Raw genomic sequence first — 21752 nt, 5'->3', positions numbered from 1 at the left:
GGCATTCGGTGCACTCTATCCAAGACCACCGCTCCGTTTATGATTCACCCCATGGGCTTTACTTCGTTATTTGCTTCGTAGCTGTACATTTTCGGAGCGTTTTACTTATGTACCGTAAAGTCCGTAACTATCAATTCGTTTTCAAACAAATCACAACTAACCAAAATCATTTTGTTGTAGAACACTAAAATCACCAATAGTTTCTAAGAAGAGCCATTAAAGTAACGTATTCTTTCATTGACAAGCATATTTTGTAACGATAACATACAAGTTTCATTTAAACATTTATAACCATTGATACCTCTCTACATGCATATACGCTGCACTCAATTCGCACCACACAATATTCTTATAAGATACATATTATTTTTGCTCCACTACAACATTGTTTTTCCGAAACAGTTTATGTTCCATATGCTGATGGAACGTTCGTGGTGGAAAACGCGAAGGTTGCTCCTCAGAAACCGTCTCAGGAAGCGGTTTTAAGATGATCTTCTCTTTGGGCGGTTCACAGAAAACCGCCCAAGAAATCCTAACCTTCTCCTTATTCACAAGTCCTCTATGAAGGATGCTTTTGTACTTGCCATTACTTAATATCTCAATAGTGTCACCAATGTGCATGATGATAGAGTCCGGTACGCATTTTGCAGTGACCCATTGTCCATCATAAAAGAGTTGGAGCCCGGGAACCATGTTGTGGAGTATGAACGTGAGTGCACTTACGTCTGTGTGAGCTTCGACGCCAAGGGCTAGCTCGGGTTGAGGGCATTTTGGGTAATAGTTGATCTTTAGTTGAAGGATTAGCTCATCTATACCTCCTACCTCGTTCTCTAGTCGTCCTTCATTGAGTCCCAATCCTAGAGATAACACTCTGAGTATCTTGGTGGCAAGTGATCGTAGTTGTCTTGCGTACTCAGCGGTTGCAGGGCTGTTTAACAAGAAAAATAGCCATTTATTGATCAAACTTAGTGTCACTAAAACAACTACACAATTAGCACACTTTTACCTGCTGGCCTCTGAACCGAACAAATTTGCGTTTATGAAACGTGATAATTTTGAGTGATAATTCTTAAAATGACCGGAACCCCCTAAAACTAAACGGGTTAGGATTGGAATTCTCAAACCGCCAACACTTATTATTTTTAGGTCGGGCTGGGTCTGGGTTAACGCGTCAATTGACAAACCTGAGAATATTTTAAATGTACTTTTGACCCGAAATTAACCCAAATCCAACCCACCAGCCGATAAACTTTGACCATTTGACCCGAAACTAACCCACCAAACATGAAAGCTGTACATGGGTCGTGTCCAGATTGGGCATATTCTTTCACGTTTAATTTTTAAGTCGGGTTGGGTCTGGGTCAACGGTTCGACTGACAAACTCAAAATGATATTAAATGTTCTTTTTGTTATATACCAAGCCGAAATCAACCCAAATCCAACCCACCAACTCAAAACCATAACCAGCAGCCAATTAACTTTGACCCGTTTGACCTGAAACCAACCCATCATAAACTAACCCACCAAATTTTACTGGCCCCTTTGACCTGAAAGGTGTACACGAGTCGAGTCAAGATTGGTCACATTAGCGAAATTTGCTAAATGTTCACCAATATATCGTACTTACATGTAATCTTTAGGCGTTGAGGGCCAAACGGTCAAATCACGTTTTTCTTCCGGGTATGCAAGGTGGAAGAAGTAATCTTCCCATTCAAGCTGACCACAAGCATTATTAGCTAATTTACTTCCATACCCTTGAATCTTCTCTGACCCGATATCGTTACAATACTTCTCCTTCTCTTCAACCGGCTGATTAAAAAAGCTTTCGCCTGCAACCTTAACACGATTGATCAAGTCGAGCGAGATTCCATGGTTAACAAGGTGCATGACACCCCATTCAGTGGCTGCTTTTATTAGCTCATGACTACATTTCTCACGAGTTATTGGGTCGTTGGAGTTAATGTCGTTTAAGTCGATTGTAGGGACTTGTGGGCCTTTTTGGTTGTTTTCTTCGTCGAAAATGTTGGTAATGGTTGTTAGTTCATCTTGTGTACGAATGTATTCCTTTGGGATTTGATCGATGCCGCTTTTAGCTAAGCTTTCGACTCGTGTGTTTGATGAAATCACCATTTTTTAGTTAGGTGGTGGTTTGTGGTAGGGTGTGAGTGAAATGATATATGGTTTTATTATGGAAGGTATTGAAGTTTTAAAGATGATTGGGGAGTTATGGTTTAATGATAGAATGGATGGATGGTGGACTGACTTGGGGGTTAGTCATGTGGTGTAATCCCCATTCAAAATATGGCTTGACTTTATAATTTTAACTTGGGCCGTTAATGCTATCTAAAATTTTTTGGCTAATTAATAATTTTTTTTACAAGACAAATTTTATTCTTAGTTTTAGTTTTAAGAGAAATGTTGAAAGTTGATTTGTCGGTTCGTACTGATAAGTAAGTATTCCACATTTTTTTTTTTTTTCTATCATAATATGAATGGTGCCAAAAATATATAAATATATGCAAGATTTATGTAATCAAATCATTTAAATAGTTTTAACCAGGGTGCGTTTGATCCACGAATTTATGAATTTACGAGAGCTTTATAATTTTAATAATTTTAATAAGCTTCAAATTATAGGGTGTGTTTGACTAACTAGTTGGAGCTTATAGCTTGAACGAAAACTTATAGTTGTAGTTGATAGCTAGAATTTATTTTTAAAAGTCGAAAGTTAGTATTAGCGATAATAACAAGATACTTGGAGGACAAGATATGTGATATACTTAGAGGACAAGATTAGCTTAAATAAGTCTAGATCTACTTTACATATTTGTATTTGTGTCCATGTATAACTCTTGTAATCTGTGTATCTGTACTATATATATATGATCAATGATAAACCCTAAAGGGCATGAATTATTCAACTCTTACATGGTATCAGCCTAATAATTCTTCCGATCCTCACGATCAATAAAGCTTCTTTTTCTATTTTTCTTATTTGCCGACATCGGTGCTATTCTTTTCTCTTAATACCTCCATGTGCAAATTTTTCTTCTCTTATTGATTGCCACCTGTTGTCCTTAATATTGAGTCACAACCACAATTCTTCCACGTGGTGACAAATTGTTCTTTTAACAAGAGAAAACCTCTTAATTGTCAATTGGTTGATCATAATTTAAATAACTGATCATCTATTCTTCTTGCAATTTTTATTCTTCTACTTTACGAGCAGCATATATTACCATGGTTTTGTCCACTTCCTCTTCACCATCCACTGATGGATCGTTATCACTTAACACGATTCTACACATGATTACAATTAAATTAACCTCTTCCAATTATTTGTTATGGAGGCACCAATTATTACCACTTTTATCTTATCAAAAGTTAATGCCCTATGTTGAAGGAACTTTAACTGCTCCATCGCCAACTATTATTGTTGAGAACGTAAAATCTCCTAATCCTGAGTATTCTACTTGGCTTGAATCGGATCAACGTGCTCTTATTATCATACAATCTTCACTCTCTGAAGAATCTATGTCTATTGTTTTAGGACTAAAAACTGCTCATGAAGTATGGAAAGCTCTTGAAGACTCTTACAGTAACAATTCGTTGGACAGGATGCACACTCTCAGGGATTCTCTTCGTGTTCTTCAAAAAGGAACAACCAGTGTATCTATTTTTATTCAGAAGTTTAAAACTGTGTGTGATCAACTTGCTGCGATTGGACATCCGGTAGACGATGTTGATAAAAGTCATTACTTTCTTTGCGGCCTTGGACCTTCTTTTGAAACCTTCTCCACCACACAACGGACTATCAAACCACGCCCTACTTTTCGTGATCTCTGCTCTCAAGCTGAGAGTCACGAGTTATTTTTAAACTCGGTTCAAACAACTTCGCCAACTCAAGCTGCCTTCACAGTTCGTTCAAATTCTAATAACAACAGAAGCAACAATTACACCTCTCGTGGTAGGGGTCGTAGCTTTGCAGGCCGTGGTTATAATAATTCGTATGGAAGAGGACGTGGCAGAAGAACTCCACAATGTCAGTTATGTCGCATCAATGGGCACTATGCCTCTACTTGTCCAGAGTTGTCTTCGTATGCCACTCGTACTCAGTCAATGGATGCAAATTTAGCTCAGGCCTTTCATTCTAATTGTCACGTGACAAGTAACTCGCCCGACTGGTATGTTGACTCTGGTGCCACCGCCCATATGACGTCGTCGACTTCTACACTTGACTCTTCTGTTCCGTATACAGGTACAGACAAAGTAACAGTTGGTAATGGCGCTAACTTGTTTATATCTCATCATGGCAATCTATCTTTTTCCAAAGATATTAATTTACTTGATGTTCTTGTGGTCCCATTTATTACAAAAAATTTGTTATCTATTAGCAAGCTCACTAACGATAATCCCGTTGATATTTTGTTTTCTGAAAACTCTTTTCTCATTCAGAACAGATACACAAAGGAGGTTCTAGCAACGGGTCGAAGACATCATGATCTATACATATTGGAACGTGGACAACAAGCATTTATTTCTCATTTACGTACTAGTCGTTTATGTGGTTCTTTTGAATTATGGCATAGCCGGTTAGGGCATGTTAATTTTCGTATTATTTCTCTTTTGAATAAATTAGGACGGTTATCGGTTACTTCTGTTTTACCGAAACCGGGTCTTTGTTCGTCTTGTGAGCTTTCTAAGAGCAAACGTTTGGTTTTTGATATAAATGAAAAACGTTCCTCCAGTGTTTTAGATTTAATTCATTGTGATCTTTGGGGCCCTGCGCCTGTTATTGCTACTAATGGATACCGTTATTATGTTATATTTGTTGATGATTTTTCAAGGTTTACGTGGTTTTATCCTCTAAAGACCAAAACGGAGTTTTATGATGTCTTGCGAGTATTTTTGTTATTTGTTCAAACACAATTTTCTCGCAAAGTCAAGATATTTCAAAGTGATGGTGGCACAGAATTTTTGAACTCTCATGTGCGTTCTATGCTTCAAGAGAATGGGACCCATCATCGCATCTCTTGCCCCCACACTCCGCAACAAAATGGGCGTGTTGAACGCAAGCATCGCCACATCACTGAAACCGGTCTAGCTATGATGTTTAATGCAAGTGCACCGGCCTCTTTATGGACTGACGCCTTTATTACCGCCACATATATTATCAATCGTCTTCCATCAATTGGCTTAAACTCCAAGAGCCCTTATGAGCTACTATTTGGTGCAACTCCGAACTACAATAATTTTAGAACATTCGGTTGTCGAGTGTTTCCATATTTACGAGATTATGTACCTCACAAGTTGGCACCTCGCAGCATTTCTTGTGTTTTTCTTGGTTATAGCACACAGTATAAGGGTTATTGGTGTCTTGACATTTCTACGGGTCGCATATATATTACCCGTCATGCTCAATTTGACGAAGGTGTTTTTTCCTTTTTCTGGGACTGTTCCGCAATCGGATTTAGCATCATTGGTGTTTTCTAATTTTGATGACTCGGCTACCTTTGTTCCAACATCAACAGATAGTTCTTTGCCATCTATTGTAGAGGCTGCCACACCTTCTTGCATTTTATGTCATGATGATAGCTTACCTTCTTCTAATGAACAACCCACACATGTTGCATCATCACCTACTGTTGCTACTCTTGATCCAGAGAGTCCTACACCCACTCCTACGCAACCATCACCTAATGTTGCTAATGTTGCTCCTGGTCATTCGATGGTTACTCGTGCTAAGGCAGGGATCTTTAAACCAAGATATATTCTTGACGTTGCTCAACTTGCTTCCACTAGACTTCATCATGCGCTACTTACACATACCGAGCCTCGTGGATTCAAGTCAGCTTCTAAAGATCCTGCATGGTTCGCGGTAATGCGAGAAGAAATGTCTGCTTTACGTGCTAACTCTACTTGGGAACTTGTGCCTCGTCCTAAACACTATAATGTTGTTGGTTCCAAATGGGTATTTCGCACTAAATATCACTCGGATGGTACTATTGATCGGTTGAAAGCTCGTCTCGTGGCTCAAGGTTTTACACAAATACCTGGCCTCGACTATTCGGCTACCTTCAGTCCCGTGGTTAAAGCCGCCACTGTCCGCATCGTTCTTTCACTTGCTACTCTTCATAAGTGGCCGCTTCATCAGCTTGACGTTAAAAATGCATTTCTTAACGGTCGTTTAACTGAGACAGTCTTTATGGAGCAACCACCAGGGTTTCTTGATCCCTCACGTCCTTCTCATGTATGTCTGCTAAAGAAGGCTCTGTACGGTCTGAAACAGGCTCCCCGAGCATGGTTTCAACGACTTAGTACTTTTTTGTTTCGTCTTGGGTTTACTTGTAGTGGCGCAGATCCCTCATTATTTGTCTTTAAACGTGGTACGTGTCTTCTCTATCTTCTCGTTTATGTAGATGACTTGATACTTACTGGCAATGATGATACTTATATTCGAAAATTTATCTTGCGACTACATGACGAATTTGCCATCAAAGATCTTGGCCGTCTTAGTTACTTCTTGGGACTTGAGGTTGTCTACACTGACTCTGGCCTATTTTTGAGCCAAACGAAGTATGCTTATGATGTGCTCACGAGGGCTAAATTGCTTGATGTTAAACCCGTGGCAACTCCCTTAGCTACCACCGATTCTTTTTCGTCTAAGGGGAAACCTTTTACGGATATTACTCATTATCGATCCCTTGTTGGTGCCTTGCAATATCTTACCATCACGCGCCCTGACTTGTCATATGCTGTAAATCAAGTGAGCCAATTTCTACATGCTCCGACTATTGATCATTTTCAAGCTGTTAAGCGTATTCTACGCTACGTCAAAGATACTCTTTCTTATGGGCTAATTTTTTCGCATACATCGTCACCAACTTTACTTGGATATTCGGACGCTGATTGGGCACGTTGTCTTGAGACAAGGCGTTCCACCTATGGTTATTCTATTTTCTTGGGTGGCAACCTTGTATCCTGGAGTGCGAAGAAACAACCTACTGTTTCTCGTTCTAGTTGTGAGTCTGAGTATCGGGCTCTCGCTAACACTACTGCTGAAATAATTTGGATCACTCATTTGCTTCGTGAGCTATATGTTCTTCCACCTGATCGTCCAACGATTCTTTGTGATAACAAGAGTGCTCTGTTTTTAAGTCAAAATCCGGTTTCTAACAAACGCTCGAAGCACATTGATATTGATTATCATTTCATCCGGGAACTTATTTCTTCCGGTCGCTTGTACACAAAGTTTGTGCCTACTACACTTCAGCTAGCAGATATCTTTACTAAGAGTCTTCCACGTCCATTGTTTGAGATTTTTCGTGCCAAGCTTCATGTTGGTCCCCCACCTATTCTCTTGAGGGGGGGTATTAGCGATAATAACAAGATACTTGGAGGACAAGATATGTGATATACTTAGAGGACAAGATTAGCTTAAATAAGTCTAGATCTACTTTACATATTTGTATTTGTGTCCATGTATAACTCTTGTAATCTGTGTATCTGTACTATATATATATGATCAATGATAAACCCTAAAGGGCATGAATTATTCAACTCTTACAGTTAGAGCTTATTTTTTTACAAGTGTTGATCAAAGCTAGTTGGAGCTTATGGCTATAAATTAATTTAAAAAATAATAAAAATATATGATAATATATATATATATATATATATATATATATATATATATATATATATATATATATATATATATATATATATGGGCAGGATCAATGGAGAAGTAACCAATCGGGGGAAGCAAAATTTTATTTTTTTTTTGAATTTTTTTTTCCGGCATCAAGATCACACGAAAATATGAACATTTAGAAGAGACACTTCGTGATGAATGTTATTATTTAGGCGGGAAAACGATCGACAAAAATAACATTCAAGATAATATTGTTCATGAAGAATATGAACGTTTTTTTTCATGTTTTGTGAAGTAAAATTTAGCCCGATTTAGAGTTTAGGGTTTAGGGTTTAGGGTTTGGTGTTTTGGGTTTATTCCATAAACCCAAAACACAAAACCCTAAACCCTAAACCCTAAACTCTAAACCGTTCGTGTTAAAAACTCAATCTAAATCCTAAATCTAAACCCTAAATCTAAACCCTAAACCCTAAATTTCTAAACCCTAATATCTAAACCCTATAAACCCTAATATCTAAACCCTAATATCTAAACCCCAATAGCTAAAACCTCAAAATACGCTCGAAAAACACGATAATTGTTATATATTACTTCTTCGAGCGTTTTTCCGCCAAAATAAAAACATTTATCACAAAGTGTCTCTACTAAATGTTCATATTTTCATCTCATCTATAATGTTCGTGAAAAAAGTTTTTTCAAAAAACGAAAAAAAAAAGTTTTTGCTTCCCCCGCTTCACCCCGAATGGTTACTTCCCTCTTGATCCTACCAATATATATATATATATATATATATATATATATATATATATATATATATATATATATATATATATATATATATATATATATATATATATATATATATATATATATATATATATATATATATATATATAGTTGGAGCTTATAGCTTGAACGAAAACTTATAGTTGTAGTTGATAGCTAGAATTTATTTTTAAAAGTCGAAAGTTGGAGCTTATTTTTTTACAAGTGTTGATCAAAGCTAGTTGGAGCTTATGGCTATAAATTAATTTAAAAAATAATAAAAATATATGATATAATATATATATATATATATATATATATATATATATATATATATATATATATATATATATATATATATATATATATATATATATATATATATATATATATATATATATATATATATATATATATATATATGGGCAGGTTCAAAGGAGAACCACTAAAAAGGTGAGAACTGCGAGAAATATTTAATTTGATAGTTTTTATGCGTTTAAATGCAATAAATTACTTGCAAATGTTAATTAATGCACATATCATTTACAAACATAAGTTCATTAGCTCAAATTACATGTTAAATTTTTAATTATATGAAACTGTTCACATGTTCGGAAACAAATTTGCACATGTGAACGAGAAACTATATATTTAATTACATAGGTAAAATATAAGTGTTTTTCAACTATTTTATGTTCATTCATAATCTTCATCAAGGTTTATGTGTGATTCAATCTAGTTACATGTGAAAATCTTTATAAATCAAAAGTTCTCGCAGTTCTTTCCTTTTTTATGGTTCTCGTTTGAACTTTTGACTATACATATATATATATATATATATATATATATATATATATATATATATATATATATATATATATATATATATATATATATATATATATATATATATATAGTTGTAGGATCAAGGGGGAAGTAACCAATCGGGGGGAAGCAAAAACTTTTTTTTTCATTTTTTGAAAAAACTTTGTTCACGAACATTATAGATTGGATGAAAATATGAACATTTAATAAAGGCACTTTGTGATAAATGTTTTTATTTTGGCGAAAAAACGCTCGAAGAAGTAATATATAACAATTATCGTGTTTTTCGAACGTGTGTTGAGGTTTTAGATATTAGGGTTTAGCTATTAGGGCTCTAGATATTAGGGTTTAGATATTAGGGTTTTGAAATTTAGGGTTTATGGTTTAGATTTAGGGTTTAAATTTAGGATTTAGATTGAGTTTTTTAACACGAACGGTTTAGAGTTTAGTGTTTAGGGTTTAGGGACTAAAGCCAAAACATCAAACCCTAAACCCTAAACTCTAAATCGGGCTAAATTTTGCTTCACAAAACATGAAGAAGATAAAACATTAACATTCTTCACGACCAATATTATCTTGAATGTTATTTTTGTCGATCGTTTTCCCGCCTAAATATTAACATTCATCACGAAGTGTCTTTTCTAAATGTTCATATTTTCGTGTGATCTTGATGCCTGAAAAAAATTACAAAAAAATGGAAAAAAAAAAAAATTTTGCTTCCCCCCACTTTCCCCCGCTTCCCCCCGATTGGTTACTTCCCCATTGATCATGCCCCTATATATATATATATAAAAACAAATATGTTAATTATGAATCATAAGCTATGAGCTTATTCTATAAGCTAGTTCAACTACCTTATTTTTTCATAAACGGTGAAAATTATGTCACTTAAACGATATTACTAGTTTGAGATCGTACAAAAATAAGCTTAACTCCAATAAGTTGTGCGATCAAACACACTCATAAGTTTTGTTTGGTAGCATATAAAAATTAGTGTTTATGAAAACTATAAACTCTTAAAAAATAAGGTCATTACAACTAGTTTATGAAAAAATAAAAATAAAAAATAAAATAGGGCTTATGAAATACTACATAATTACTATTTTCTAAGGTATTTTTTAAAATAAGAAATCTATTTCTATACATTTTTTCAAGAAAAATAAATAAGATTTAAAGCATTTTCTTACTTATGAATTATAACTAGTTATCGAACCCTCGCTTCGCGCTGGGGTTCAATTTTCAATGTATTTTATTGTGTTTAGTTTGTAAAATTATTTCGTGGCTAACGATTATGTCGTTGAAGCGCAACTCGAGTCGAACTAAAAGGTATAACCCGTCAAAGATCTAAATGTTATTTTACATCTCCGCGTTTCGCTATGGAATTGTCGACTTTTAAAAATTTAACGCAAAATCAACGTGTATGAAAAGTATCTCAAATATTTATCGTTTTTAAAAAGCGCCCGTTTTGCCTATAGTTAGTGACATTGTGTTCCTAAAATTATTTCGAGTTTAACGATGTTGTCGAAAAAATTTAACTCGTTGCGAGCGAGAAGATATGACCCATTGAATATTTGGGTGGAGTTTAGTTAAGATTTTTTATGATAATAGTTAGTTGACACTTTACCTCCCTATTTGGAGGGTCGGTTTTATTTTTTGAACAAAGTTGGAGAGCTTTATTTGGGGAAAGGAAGGAAAAAGTAAAAAAAAAAAGGGAAAAAGGTGAAATGACAAAAATACTTCTGGTTACTATTCACTGTGTTTGTGTAATAGTTAAGTAGTAATAATAATAATAATAATTAATAATTAATATAGTAATATAATAATTTATATATATACTAACAGACAAAACACTATTTCACTATTCACCACTAGTAATCAAGGGTATTTTTGTCATTTCACCCTTTTTTTTCCTTTGTCCCCAACGATAAAATAAACAATTTTCGTAAAAGAACCAATCCTTCAATGTTACCAAAAGATGTCGAAAAAAATACATTTTTACAAAAAAATCAACTAACTTTTTTTCTTTCTTTTTTCTTCCTCAATGATAAAAGAAACAACTTTCACAAAAGTAACAACCCTTCAATGTTAGATGTCGAAAAAAAAAAATTTTACAAAATAGATCAAGACTTTTTTTTTAACTCGCATTCAAAACGAAGCCTCTGGCGCGAAGCTAGATATTTCGATGGGCTACAGTTAGGGCTTAATTGAAATAGGAATCTAGTAACTTCCTAACATTAGCGTCTTTTCGTTTTGCTCAGACCACACCTCCCATCTTCCTCTACGCTACAAACAGGTAATTTCAAATTTTATAGTCTTCAACGGAAAACAATTGGTATTCATATATTTTGCTGATAATTATAAAGTTAATCATTTGTTGATTTCGGTAGCTTTTTAGTTAGTTACTTGAATCGAATTTATCTAACTAGAGTTTTAGGCCCTTATCAATATACGTTCTTCTGTATGTGTAACTTAAAATCCAAAATTTATCAATGTCGATTGCATACTAATTTCTCTGTTAATTCAAATTTTTCCCTGAGTCATAATAAATCTATTTTTAAAAAAATTGAAATTTCTAGGAGAGAAACTTACTATATGTTAATGAGATGATTTGCCTTTTTTGGATTTTTATCAGTTATAACTTTTGTTGTTTGTTGTATGAATAAAAAAAAGTAACTAGAGACAAAGTAGCTTATGAGGTGATTTCACATTGAATGAGTTTAAATCAACAAGATATGTTGTTGAAGATAGTCATAATGATAGTGTAATTAAATAATCATAGTGATAATATAGTATTATTTCAATTGCATTCTTGTCTGCCATTTACAATATATATTATGATGTGATGCCATAAAGGAAAGGTGTTATATGGGCTTTATGCTCATTTTTGCTGTCAAAACCTTATAGAGTTCTTTGATATCGCTTTCGAAATCCATATGAGGTGGACAATAGACACATGACACATCATTGTTCGTTATATAAACTTTAAGATTCCTGATTCACTGATGCTTTCTACTAGGGGAGTATATGTGACTATGTCAGCTTTAGCCTTTAAATCATTAATGTATATCTTATCTAATGGACTTATTTAATAAAAGAAAGTTAACATGTGTATTGTGTACAGAGACTAGAAAACAATGGCAACATCTCGTGATGATGTGGAGGGTGAAGAAGATGAATATGTGGTACTTGACTTGGATTCAGTTTCTGCTCAAGTTGACATATTACCTAATACTCCCTACGTTCTATCTGTACGTATGTTAACCCACACAATTTTACTATTGTAAAAGTCGGGCTTAAGTGTATAAAGTCAGTTGTTTTTTTATGCTAATTGCTACACCTGAGATGGATTGTAGATACGAGGCTTATATTTATGTAATCGTTTTGGCTGAAACTGCAGGGCCTGGACACACTAAACCTGATTCTTATTATCGATGGCAAAATAAAGCTGGTAATATTTTTCTAGTGGCTCCTTTGATTTTCGCTTAAAAAGTTACTAAATAAACACACAAGTCTGGTTCAGATAGGGATATTCGAATTAAGTGTATTTGTTTTTGTTCTACTCTGTATGAGGGTAGGTAGAGGCATCAAAATGGGTGAGTTTGGTAACGGGTCAAAACAAGTAGGGTCACTTGACCTACTATCTTGTCTAAATTCTTCTAATATCTTAACTGATTCATTTTTACCTGTCTGACCCGTTTGATATGAAGTATAACCTGATTTGACCCCACTGATAAGTAAACGGGTAACATATGCCACTTTTATTACAGGTGGACATACTGTTGTTTTTTAGCTTTGCTCTAATAACGTTTGTCACGATATGTTTTATGGTTGTGGATTTTGTAGATTGGTGAATACGAGGAAACCATTGGGACATGTATTGTTTTCAGTGAAGATGGTAAGTTGAAGAACTGAAAAACGTAAATAACAATCTTTCTGTTATACACATGTGTCCTTGCAAAGTTGCAGCTTATTAGTTTAGGCTTTTGATTCATGTCTACACCATGTAATATGTTATGTATGTAACCGTAACTTATTAAGTATCCATTGCAGATGCTACTCCAGTGGACCATGAAGAAACTGGTTTATCTGAAGCGAATCTCATTTCGGAAAAATTCAAAAATAAGCTAAATCAAGTTCCAAAAGAGCAAGTTAAACCTGTTTGTCAAACTCAAAAGATTCTTAGGTTCAAGTTGTTACCAGAGACTCAAACCAACTCAACAAACGAACAGAGTAACATTAAACCCGACTAGCCCAAGTACTTGCAGTTTAGTCATTGTTCCTTTTCAATCTAAGTAGCATGTCTCGTATATAAGTTTGGTTTCAGTTTGGATTTATTTATTCTTTGTATTTTCTGTTAGAAGAACCAAAAATTGTATTGTTGTGTATGTATTGATTTATACTCCATTGGTTGGTGGGTTGTTAGGTTTTTTTCGGGGTGTTAGGGAGGCTCGTTTATAGATAGTTTTAGCTTTGATGGTTACTTTCTAGGTGCGAGCTTCCCCATTTCTCCCGTGGCCTTTGTATTCCCTGTTGAGGGCGTTTTCCTTTGTAAATCGACCTCGTTTTTATATGAGTATTCGTTTTTTTTGTCAAAAAAAAAAAAAAAAAAAAGAACCAAAAATTCAAATGAGTTGCACAAAAATTTAAATGAGAAGTAATGGACTTGATATGTTCAACCTGGATTCTTATTAATCGAACGTGCAATGCACGTGTATACATAACAAGGATATGTTCTCCATTGAACATATTTAACATTATTTGGGGTTTATTATTTGTTCAACTTTTGCCAACTTTATGTATTTGGTGTTATATTAAAGTTGTCACGTGTGACATGCTTATTATTATGCCCCACTTTTTGCAATTATAATACATGCGCACAACAGCCATTCATTTCATACCAATTGCACCATATGGAATCCACAATTCTATCCAATACTCCATGGCTAGAGCTACTCGGAAGCAACAACTGGGTCGGCCTTCTCGACCCGTTCGACATCGCTCTTCGTACACTCATTCTCCGATGTGGCGATTTCTGTCAAGCCACCTACGACGCCTTCAACAACGACAAAAACTCAAAGTACGCCGGCAGCAGTCGCTACGGGAAACAATCGTTTTTCCCCAAGGTCATGCTCCAACCATCACCATCCGATTACCAAGTCTCGGCATTCATTTACGCTACCGCCAAAATCTCGGTTCCCGAAGCCTTTTTTCTCCGCTCGTTATCTCGTGAATCGTGGGACCGGGAATCGAACTGGATCGGATACATTGCGACCACTACTGATGAGGTGAGTAAAACGTTAGGTCGACGAGAGATTTATATCGTGTGGAGAGGAACTAGTCGGGATTTCGAATGGATTGATGTTTTTGGAGCTAAAAGTGCGTCTACTCAACCACTTTTAACTCAAAAAACGTTGAGTTCGATTAAAGCAGAAGCGGGTGATAGTAGTAGTGACGAAGAAGAAGCGACTCCGAGAGTTATGCAGGGTTGGTTAACGATTTACACGTCAGACGATCCGAATTCGGCTTTTACAAAAGTAAGCGCGAGAACACAAGTGTTGACTTGTATCAAACAGTTGGTGGACAAGTATAAAGGTGAAGAAATTAGCATAATTCAAACGGGACACAGTCTTGGTGCGAGTTTATCAATCTTATCATGTTTCGATCTAGCTGAAAACGGGATAACAGACATCCCGATTTCAGCGTTCGTGTTTGGGTCACCGCAAGTGGGTAACAAAGCGTTCAATGATCGTCTCAACGAATTCTCGAACGTTAAAATCTTACATATAAAGAACAAGATTGATCTGATTCCGCTTTACCCGAGTCGGTTATTAGGGTACGTGAACTCGGGGGTTGAATTTGTGATCGATACACGAAAGTCTGCAAGCTTGAAGGAATCGAATAACACCAGTGACTGGCATAATTTGCAGGGGATGTTGCATGTGGTAGCTGGGTGGAATGGGGCTGATGGCGAGTTTGAACTTAAGGTTGAGAGGAGTTTGGCGTTGGTGAATAAATCGAGCGAGTTTTTGAAGGACGAGTTCTTGGTACCGGGGTCATGGTGGATTGAAAAGAATAAAGGTATGATTGTGAACGCAAATGGAGATTGGGTTTTGGAGCCACCTGATGAAGAAGACATACCTGTCCCTGAGTTTACAGAGTGATCAATGTTTGGGTTGCAATTTAACTGTCATTGTTCATTTTCTGTGTATTTGGTTTCTTTATGATGTAAGGTTGTTTCTAAGATTTGTATGATATGATATTTGATGTTGTCCAATAAGTAGAATTGCATACATGGCTTCAATAAAAAAACTGTATACATTGCACAAACATTGCACAAGTAACAAATACAACCAACAGCGAAATAGCATTAAAGTTATATATTCAAAATTAATGGGGAAAAAAATACAAATAGAAATTTAAACACTACAATTCTACAACACACATCAATAGTCCTGGATAATAAACGGATAAGATTTTACTTTTTTACCCGCACCGTATACCCGTTTATTTCCGGGCACAAATATTTGTGAGTTGGTGTGTCTTGTATGTGTAGTATTTGTTATGAGAATGTACTTCGAAAAAACATATTTTACTGATCGGATAGTTTCTCCTTCAGGTATGCTATTTGGTTCCAAAATTAAGAATCGTTTTTCTTATGCCGCAAAAACTATACAAATATTTAATAGTTGATGAATAGAAACATAGAACCGAACTAATGAACATCCTGCCGGTAGTTCTAAAAGGAGTGTGGCTGACTGGTTGTGATGTTGCGTATATTGGGTAGTTTTAGTGATTCATTTGATCGTGTGATTTGTGGTAGATTTTGTTCTTTGGTCTCAAACTGGTTCCGGTTGAAATAGTGACATCTGTTGATAGATATGGATGCCAAAAATACACAGTAACAGATGGAGAAATACAAAACTTCAATTTTTTGAGACGGGTATGGCCGGGTCTACGAGTCATGGGCTGTTGGAGGTTTTAAATTTTCGTGTAAGGTAAAATAATCGGTGACCGGATAAATGACCGAATCATGGTATCACACTTTTCGAAAGTAATTATGCGACTCTTATTGTCTCGGTTACACGAATATCACTTCAGATAAGACAAAGATTATGTTATTGTTTTTGGCAGAAAACAAGAACCCTTTCGTAGTAGAGTATTTAGGTTTCGTATTGTATATCTCATGAATGATCGTCTATGTATATATAGGCACCCGTAAATACGGAGAAGATATATTCGAATCAGTTGGTCGATTGACTCTCCATAAATGTCTCCCATAATGTTAATAGTTGTTAATATAATAATCTTTTTCAAAAACAAGAATCATCCTTTCAACAAATATAGCATAAGTTGTTACATGAATAATTCTTCCCTATTTACTTAAACTTGGACATCACACTAAATCTCAAATTCGTGCTAAGTGTTTTTCATGTTGCCTCTAAGAGCGAGTAGCAAATCCTTGTTGCCCAGTGAGTAGCAAAACACAATGAATTTTAACAAGTCTTTTTGATGCTGCCTCTAAAGGATTTTCCGTGTCGCCTCTTAAAGGGAGCACCAAACTTGTGTTACCTCTTCAGCACTTTCTTGTGATGCCTCTTCAGCACTTTCTTGTGATGCGTCTTCAACACTCTCTTATGTTGCCTCTAAAAGCTTTTTATGTGCTGCCTCTTAAGAGGCACCACCAAACACTTAGCCAAATTTGAGCCGACTAAAAAAACATAGCACATAAAATACTTAGTCAAATTTTAACTGACTAAGAAGACATAACACGAAAACACTTAGTCAAATTTTGAGTAGACCAAGTCATGAGAGTATAAAATGGAAAACCACTTTTTGGTCTTGGTAGACTATCACTTAATGGTGTACACTCCAGACCTCTTAACCCGTTTACAAATGTACACAAAATCCCTTAATTACACTAAATCAACATGGTCCGGGTATAAGGATGGTTTTAAACATTTATGCGGTTCAGTCCAGGGATAATTTTAAATACAAACCCAACTACCCCCTACCCGTATACTCAAAAATACCCGAATCCATATACTTGACCCGTATAAATTTAAATAATAGATAATATACATATATTATTTTATTTTATTATATACGTATTTTATTATAAATGGAGACACAAATACTCGTGGACAAACTCGTTTACCCAATAGTTAGTAAGTAAATGGGGATCCGAATACCCATAAAAAACTCGATTACCTGGTTTTTAGTAAGTAAATGAACACCCGATGGGTATGAGTCCGGGTTTGAGATGAATATTCATAATCGGGTTCGGGTCCGATTTAACGACCCGTTCATATCGATTATAAACGATTCATCTCAATTGATTTCATTGAGAGGTATTGACCTCTATATGATACGTTTTACAAACATTGCATTCGTTGAAAGACAACTCATTTCAAAATATAACCTTTCGATACAAATGATATATGAATCTCCTAATATGAATGACTAATCTTTTATAACAGTCTTTTGAACTCAATGACTTGAATGCAACGTCTTTTGAAATATGCCATGAATGACTCCAAGTAATATTGCTAAATTGAGCAAATGCACAGCGAAAGATTTCTTTCGTACCTGAGAATAAACATGCTTAAAAGTGTCAACCAAAAGGTTGGTGAGTTCATAGGTTTATCATAATCATTCATTTCCATAATTTTAATAGACCACAAGATTTCATTTTTATATTACACATAACCTGTGTAATAAAATAGTACACATAACCTGCGAATTAAAATTCATTCATATGGTGAACACCTGGTAACCGACATTAACGAATGCATCTAGAATATCCCCAAATATACAGGTACACTCATCTGTATATAAAATCGAAGTACTAAAGCATCCATAACCTGGACGGAGTTTGTTAGGCCCAATAGATCTATCTTTAGGATTCGCGTCAATTAGGGGGTCTGTTCCCTAATTCTTAGGCTACCAAGCTAAAAGGGTGATATCTGGTATAATGATTCAGCCATAGAATGTAGTTTTAAGTACTTGTGTCTATTTCGTAAACAATTGTAAAAACAGCGCATGTATTCCCAGTCCCAAAAATATATATTGCAAAAGCATTTAAAAAGGGAGCAAATGAAATTCACAATACAATATTTTGTAGTAAAAATATTCATACGGCGATACTGAACAATGCAAGGTTGGCCTCGGATTCACGAACCTTTATCATTTGTATATTTATTTATATACATAGTTGTAATCGAACAATATATATATATATATATATATATATATATATATATATATATATATATATATATATATATTAGTTATATACTTTTTATATTAATAATATATATGTTTCATATATTCATTTTTGTAACATCCCAACCCGTTAACCAACCAAAAACGCGGAATAAAAAAAAATTTAAAACTGACTGGGCTGACCAGATGGGGTGCGCGGCGCGCACACCCACCTGTGCGCGGCGCGCACAGGGCCTGGCAGCCCGCTGTCCGGATTTTCCAACTCACGCGAAAAGATCTTCGACTTCCCGACACATTTAGACCAAATGCTTTTCACAACATAATACAATAGTTAAAATTAACACGTTCCATTAATAAAAAGGGTTTTTCGACACCGGGCTCACATATGCCCAAATTACCCTTTAAGTACATAATACTAGTTTCGACCACACGACTTTTAATACAAAATAAAGCTGAGCATGGCGATTGGGGATACGCTACCCAATCCTAAACAATCCAAAAGCAAGCCTTCTAAAGCAACTACGCGAGTCCACTAGTCTCACGCTTACCCGAGCCACCACGTCCATGCAATCTATAAAAATGTAAACAACGAGAGGGTAAGCTAACGCTTAGTGAGTGAAAATATACTACATACATATATATGCATAAAATGGACAAGCCACAAAATATCAAATATCGCATACCAGAGCATCCAAGCATAAAGGCAAGCTAATCTAAGCATACCGTACGATCACTAAGCAACAAGCTAAATATGCATCAATAAACATAAGTTCACCAACGACGATGCGAACAACGCCAAGAAGCTACACCCGGAGGGTTAGCTACATCATGACAATACAACAATATATATATAACAATATATAAACGAATAAGGTTAACCCCTTAACCCATTACCGAATACCAAACACCACAATGAAGATTGGCCGAACTACACGAGCCTTAGTAATCCGAAACCACACGAGATTACTATCTTTAACAAAACAACATCGAGGTTGGCCGAACTACACGAGCCTTAGAAATCCGAACTACACGAGATCACTACCTCAATAAGATGACCGAACTACACATGTCATCGTGAACCCGAAACCACACCTGATTCACTTTCAACATCAAAACCCTTCGCCATTGGGGTTATATCATCCACATCACAACCACGTGTGATAGTGTACACACAAAACGTGTACCTCGCCAAAGGTGGTCAACCAAAACGCACAACCGTGCCAATTGGATCTAAACGCAAATCCATCAAATCCACCTATATGTGAAGTGAGCTCTATAGCCGAGAATCACTTCACCCGACCCGCACCCATCCTACACATACATATGCACATAGGATATTAACACTCACCTTGTCGCCTTGATGAATGCAACCGAGTAATTCCGCAACACGTCAATGGAAAGTACCTAATCCATTATCACAAATACAATAACACACTTAGAGTGGATTTACAAACCAACTCAATTCGACACTTAGTGCAAATTCGACCAATTGCACTTACAAACACCAAACGCGTCCAAACTAACCACTAATCACTAATCACAAGTGAAAATGGTTCTACTAAGCCAAATGAACCCAAACTTAAGTGTTTAACACTTATCAATCTCAAAATCACCCAAAAACCCTAATTTTGACTCAATTCCAAAATTAGTCTTTCAAACACACCAAAAAGGGTTCCAATACTTCCATAATCACTAAACCTAGTGATTAAACCCAATTACAAGTCATAAACAAGACCAATTTGTTCACCAACCCAAAATCCACCAACAATAACAATAAACCCGATTACTAGCATCAACAAACTCACTTCAAGAGTTTTAAATGGGTTTCTTAACAATTTAAGTTCAAACCCTAACTTTGAATATCAAATCAAACAATGAAATTCGGAGTTAGAACTTACCACAACAACCAAAACGTAGCTAGGAACGAGGTGAACAACTTTAACACTTGAGCTTTTGATCAAACCAAGCTTCTTCTTCACCAAAACCCCAATTCCCTCTCTAGAACTCTCTCTCTCTAGATATTTGAGAGTGTTTGTGGATGTGAAATATGATCCAAAAGTGAATCCAAACCAGCTGATATGGCCTGAGATCCGGCCTCATGTGAAAAGACCAAAATGCCTGTGACGATCGCTCCAAATCCATATGGACGAATACATCATTCATCGATTTCATTGCGAGGTATTTGACCTCTATATGATACATTTTATAAACATTGCATTCTTTTGAAAAGGCAAACCATATATGAATATTTAAATCAAAGGTTTTCGACATCTGATGATTTCTACATATAGACAATCACCGTAAATAATAGTTTACAACAGTACTTCCGTTGACAATGCAGTCAAAATAAGATACATGGTGATGATTTGGTGAATGCAACGTTTTCTTGAAAAATATGTCATGTAAGACTCCATGCTCATAGCTTGTCTATCATATGAGCAAACAGCGGAAGACTTCTAGGGAACCTGAGAATAAACATGCTAACAAGTGTCAACACAAAGGTTGGTGAGTTCATAGTTTTAATGTTGCGCATAATCTGTATATAAAGGTGGATCACAAGATTTCAGTTGTTTCATCCAGAAACGTTTATCAAAATATTCTACGAAATTGAGCACCCTGGTAACTAAACTTAACGTATATATAATTTATACCCTTTGTATAATCATCTTAATAATACACGCAAACCAACGTGTACGCTTCTCAAATAGCATACGTCCGTTAAAAGGCTAGTGCTCTAGCTCGGACGGGGATATCAAGCCCTATGGATCCATATACTACTACTCGCGCCCACCAGTTCTTATAACTGGCAGTTACTAGTTACCAAAGCTAAGGGATTTTCGGTTCAAACTCAGTGTAGAATTTAGTATGTACTTGTATCCATTGCGTTTAAAATAAAGTGCATGTATTCTCAGCCCAAAAATATAGATTGCAAAAGCAATTAAAAAGGGAGCAAATGAAACTCACACATATAAATATTGTAAATCAGTTAATAAAGCATTTGCATGTATTCTCAGCCCAAAAATGTAGAGAGTAAAAGGGATCATATGAAACTCACACATATAAATATTGTAAATCAGTTAATAAAGCATTTGCATGTATTCTCAGCCCAAAAATGTAGAGAGTAAAAGGGATCATATGAAACTCATCTTATCAGCATATAAAGTCGTTCATCGTAATGTGATCGAAACTCAGAGTATCGAATAACCATAGATCTCAACGTATCAATATTGAGATTTAATATTGAAGAAAAGTACGTAGACGTAACGGAGATGATAAACACTAGGTT

The 21752-nt window shown here is 35.5% G+C and overlaps 3 protein-coding genes across 3 annotated transcripts; 2 read left to right on the top strand and 1 right to left on the bottom strand.

The window, feature by feature from the left end:
* Positions 1–363: 363 nt before the first annotated feature.
* Positions 364–2130, bottom strand: LOC139891119 (leucoanthocyanidin dioxygenase-like). The gene is made up of 2 exons (XM_071874048.1): positions 1628–2130; positions 364–928 (listed from the first exon to the last, which is right to left on the bottom strand). Exons 1-2 carry the CDS (start codon positions 2128–2130, stop codon positions 364–366), a joined length of 1068 nt encoding a protein of 355 aa, XP_071730149.1.
* Positions 2131–11480: 9350 nt separating this feature from the next.
* Positions 11481–13797, top strand: LOC139891118 (uncharacterized). The gene is made up of 5 exons (XM_071874047.1): positions 11481–11537; positions 12366–12492; positions 12642–12692; positions 13088–13139; positions 13295–13797. The coding sequence occupies exons 2-5, from the start codon at positions 12379–12381 to the stop codon at positions 13492–13494; spliced, it is 417 nt and encodes a 138-aa protein (XP_071730148.1). The 5' UTR covers positions 11481–11537; positions 12366–12378; the 3' UTR covers positions 13495–13797.
* A 326-nt stretch (positions 13798–14123) lies between these two features.
* Positions 14124–15550, top strand: LOC139891117 (phospholipase A1-IIdelta). Its single transcript, XM_071874046.1, has one exon. The coding sequence runs from the start codon at positions 14155–14157 to the stop codon at positions 15403–15405; it is 1251 nt and encodes a 416-aa protein (XP_071730147.1). The 5' UTR covers positions 14124–14154; the 3' UTR covers positions 15406–15550.
* Positions 15551–21752: the final 6202 nt, after the last annotated feature.

Source organism: Rutidosis leptorrhynchoides, chromosome 2 (genome assembly GCF_046630445.1).
Source record: "Rutidosis leptorrhynchoides isolate AG116_Rl617_1_P2 chromosome 2, CSIRO_AGI_Rlap_v1, whole genome shotgun sequence".
NCBI lineage: Eukaryota > Viridiplantae > Streptophyta > Magnoliopsida > Asterales > Asteraceae > Rutidosis > Rutidosis leptorrhynchoides.
Note: the sequence above shows the minus strand (reverse complement) of the source record. Positions and strands in the feature narration are given on the sequence as shown.

Coding starts and splice junctions, on each gene's coding strand:
- LOC139891118 (XM_071874047.1), top strand. CDS start 12,379: ATGGCAACATCTCGTGATGATGTGGAGGGTGAAGAAGATGAATATGTG. Junction 12,493..12,641: donor ATACTCCCTACGTTCTATCT/GTACGTATGTTA, acceptor CTGAAACTGCAG/GGCCTGGACACACTAAACCT. Junction 13,140..13,294: donor TATTGTTTTCAGTGAAGATG/GTAAGTTGAAGA, acceptor TATCCATTGCAG/ATGCTACTCCAGTGGACCAT.
- LOC139891117 (XM_071874046.1), top strand. CDS start 14,155: ATGGAATCCACAATTCTATCCAATACTCCATGGCTAGAGCTACTCGGA.
- LOC139891119 (XM_071874048.1), bottom strand. CDS start 2,130: ATGGTGATTTCATCAAACACACGAGTCGAAAGCTTAGCTAAAAGCGGC. Junction 929..1,627: donor TCAACGCCTAAAGATTACAT/GTAAGTACGATA, acceptor CTTGTTAAACAG/CCCTGCAACCGCTGAGTACG.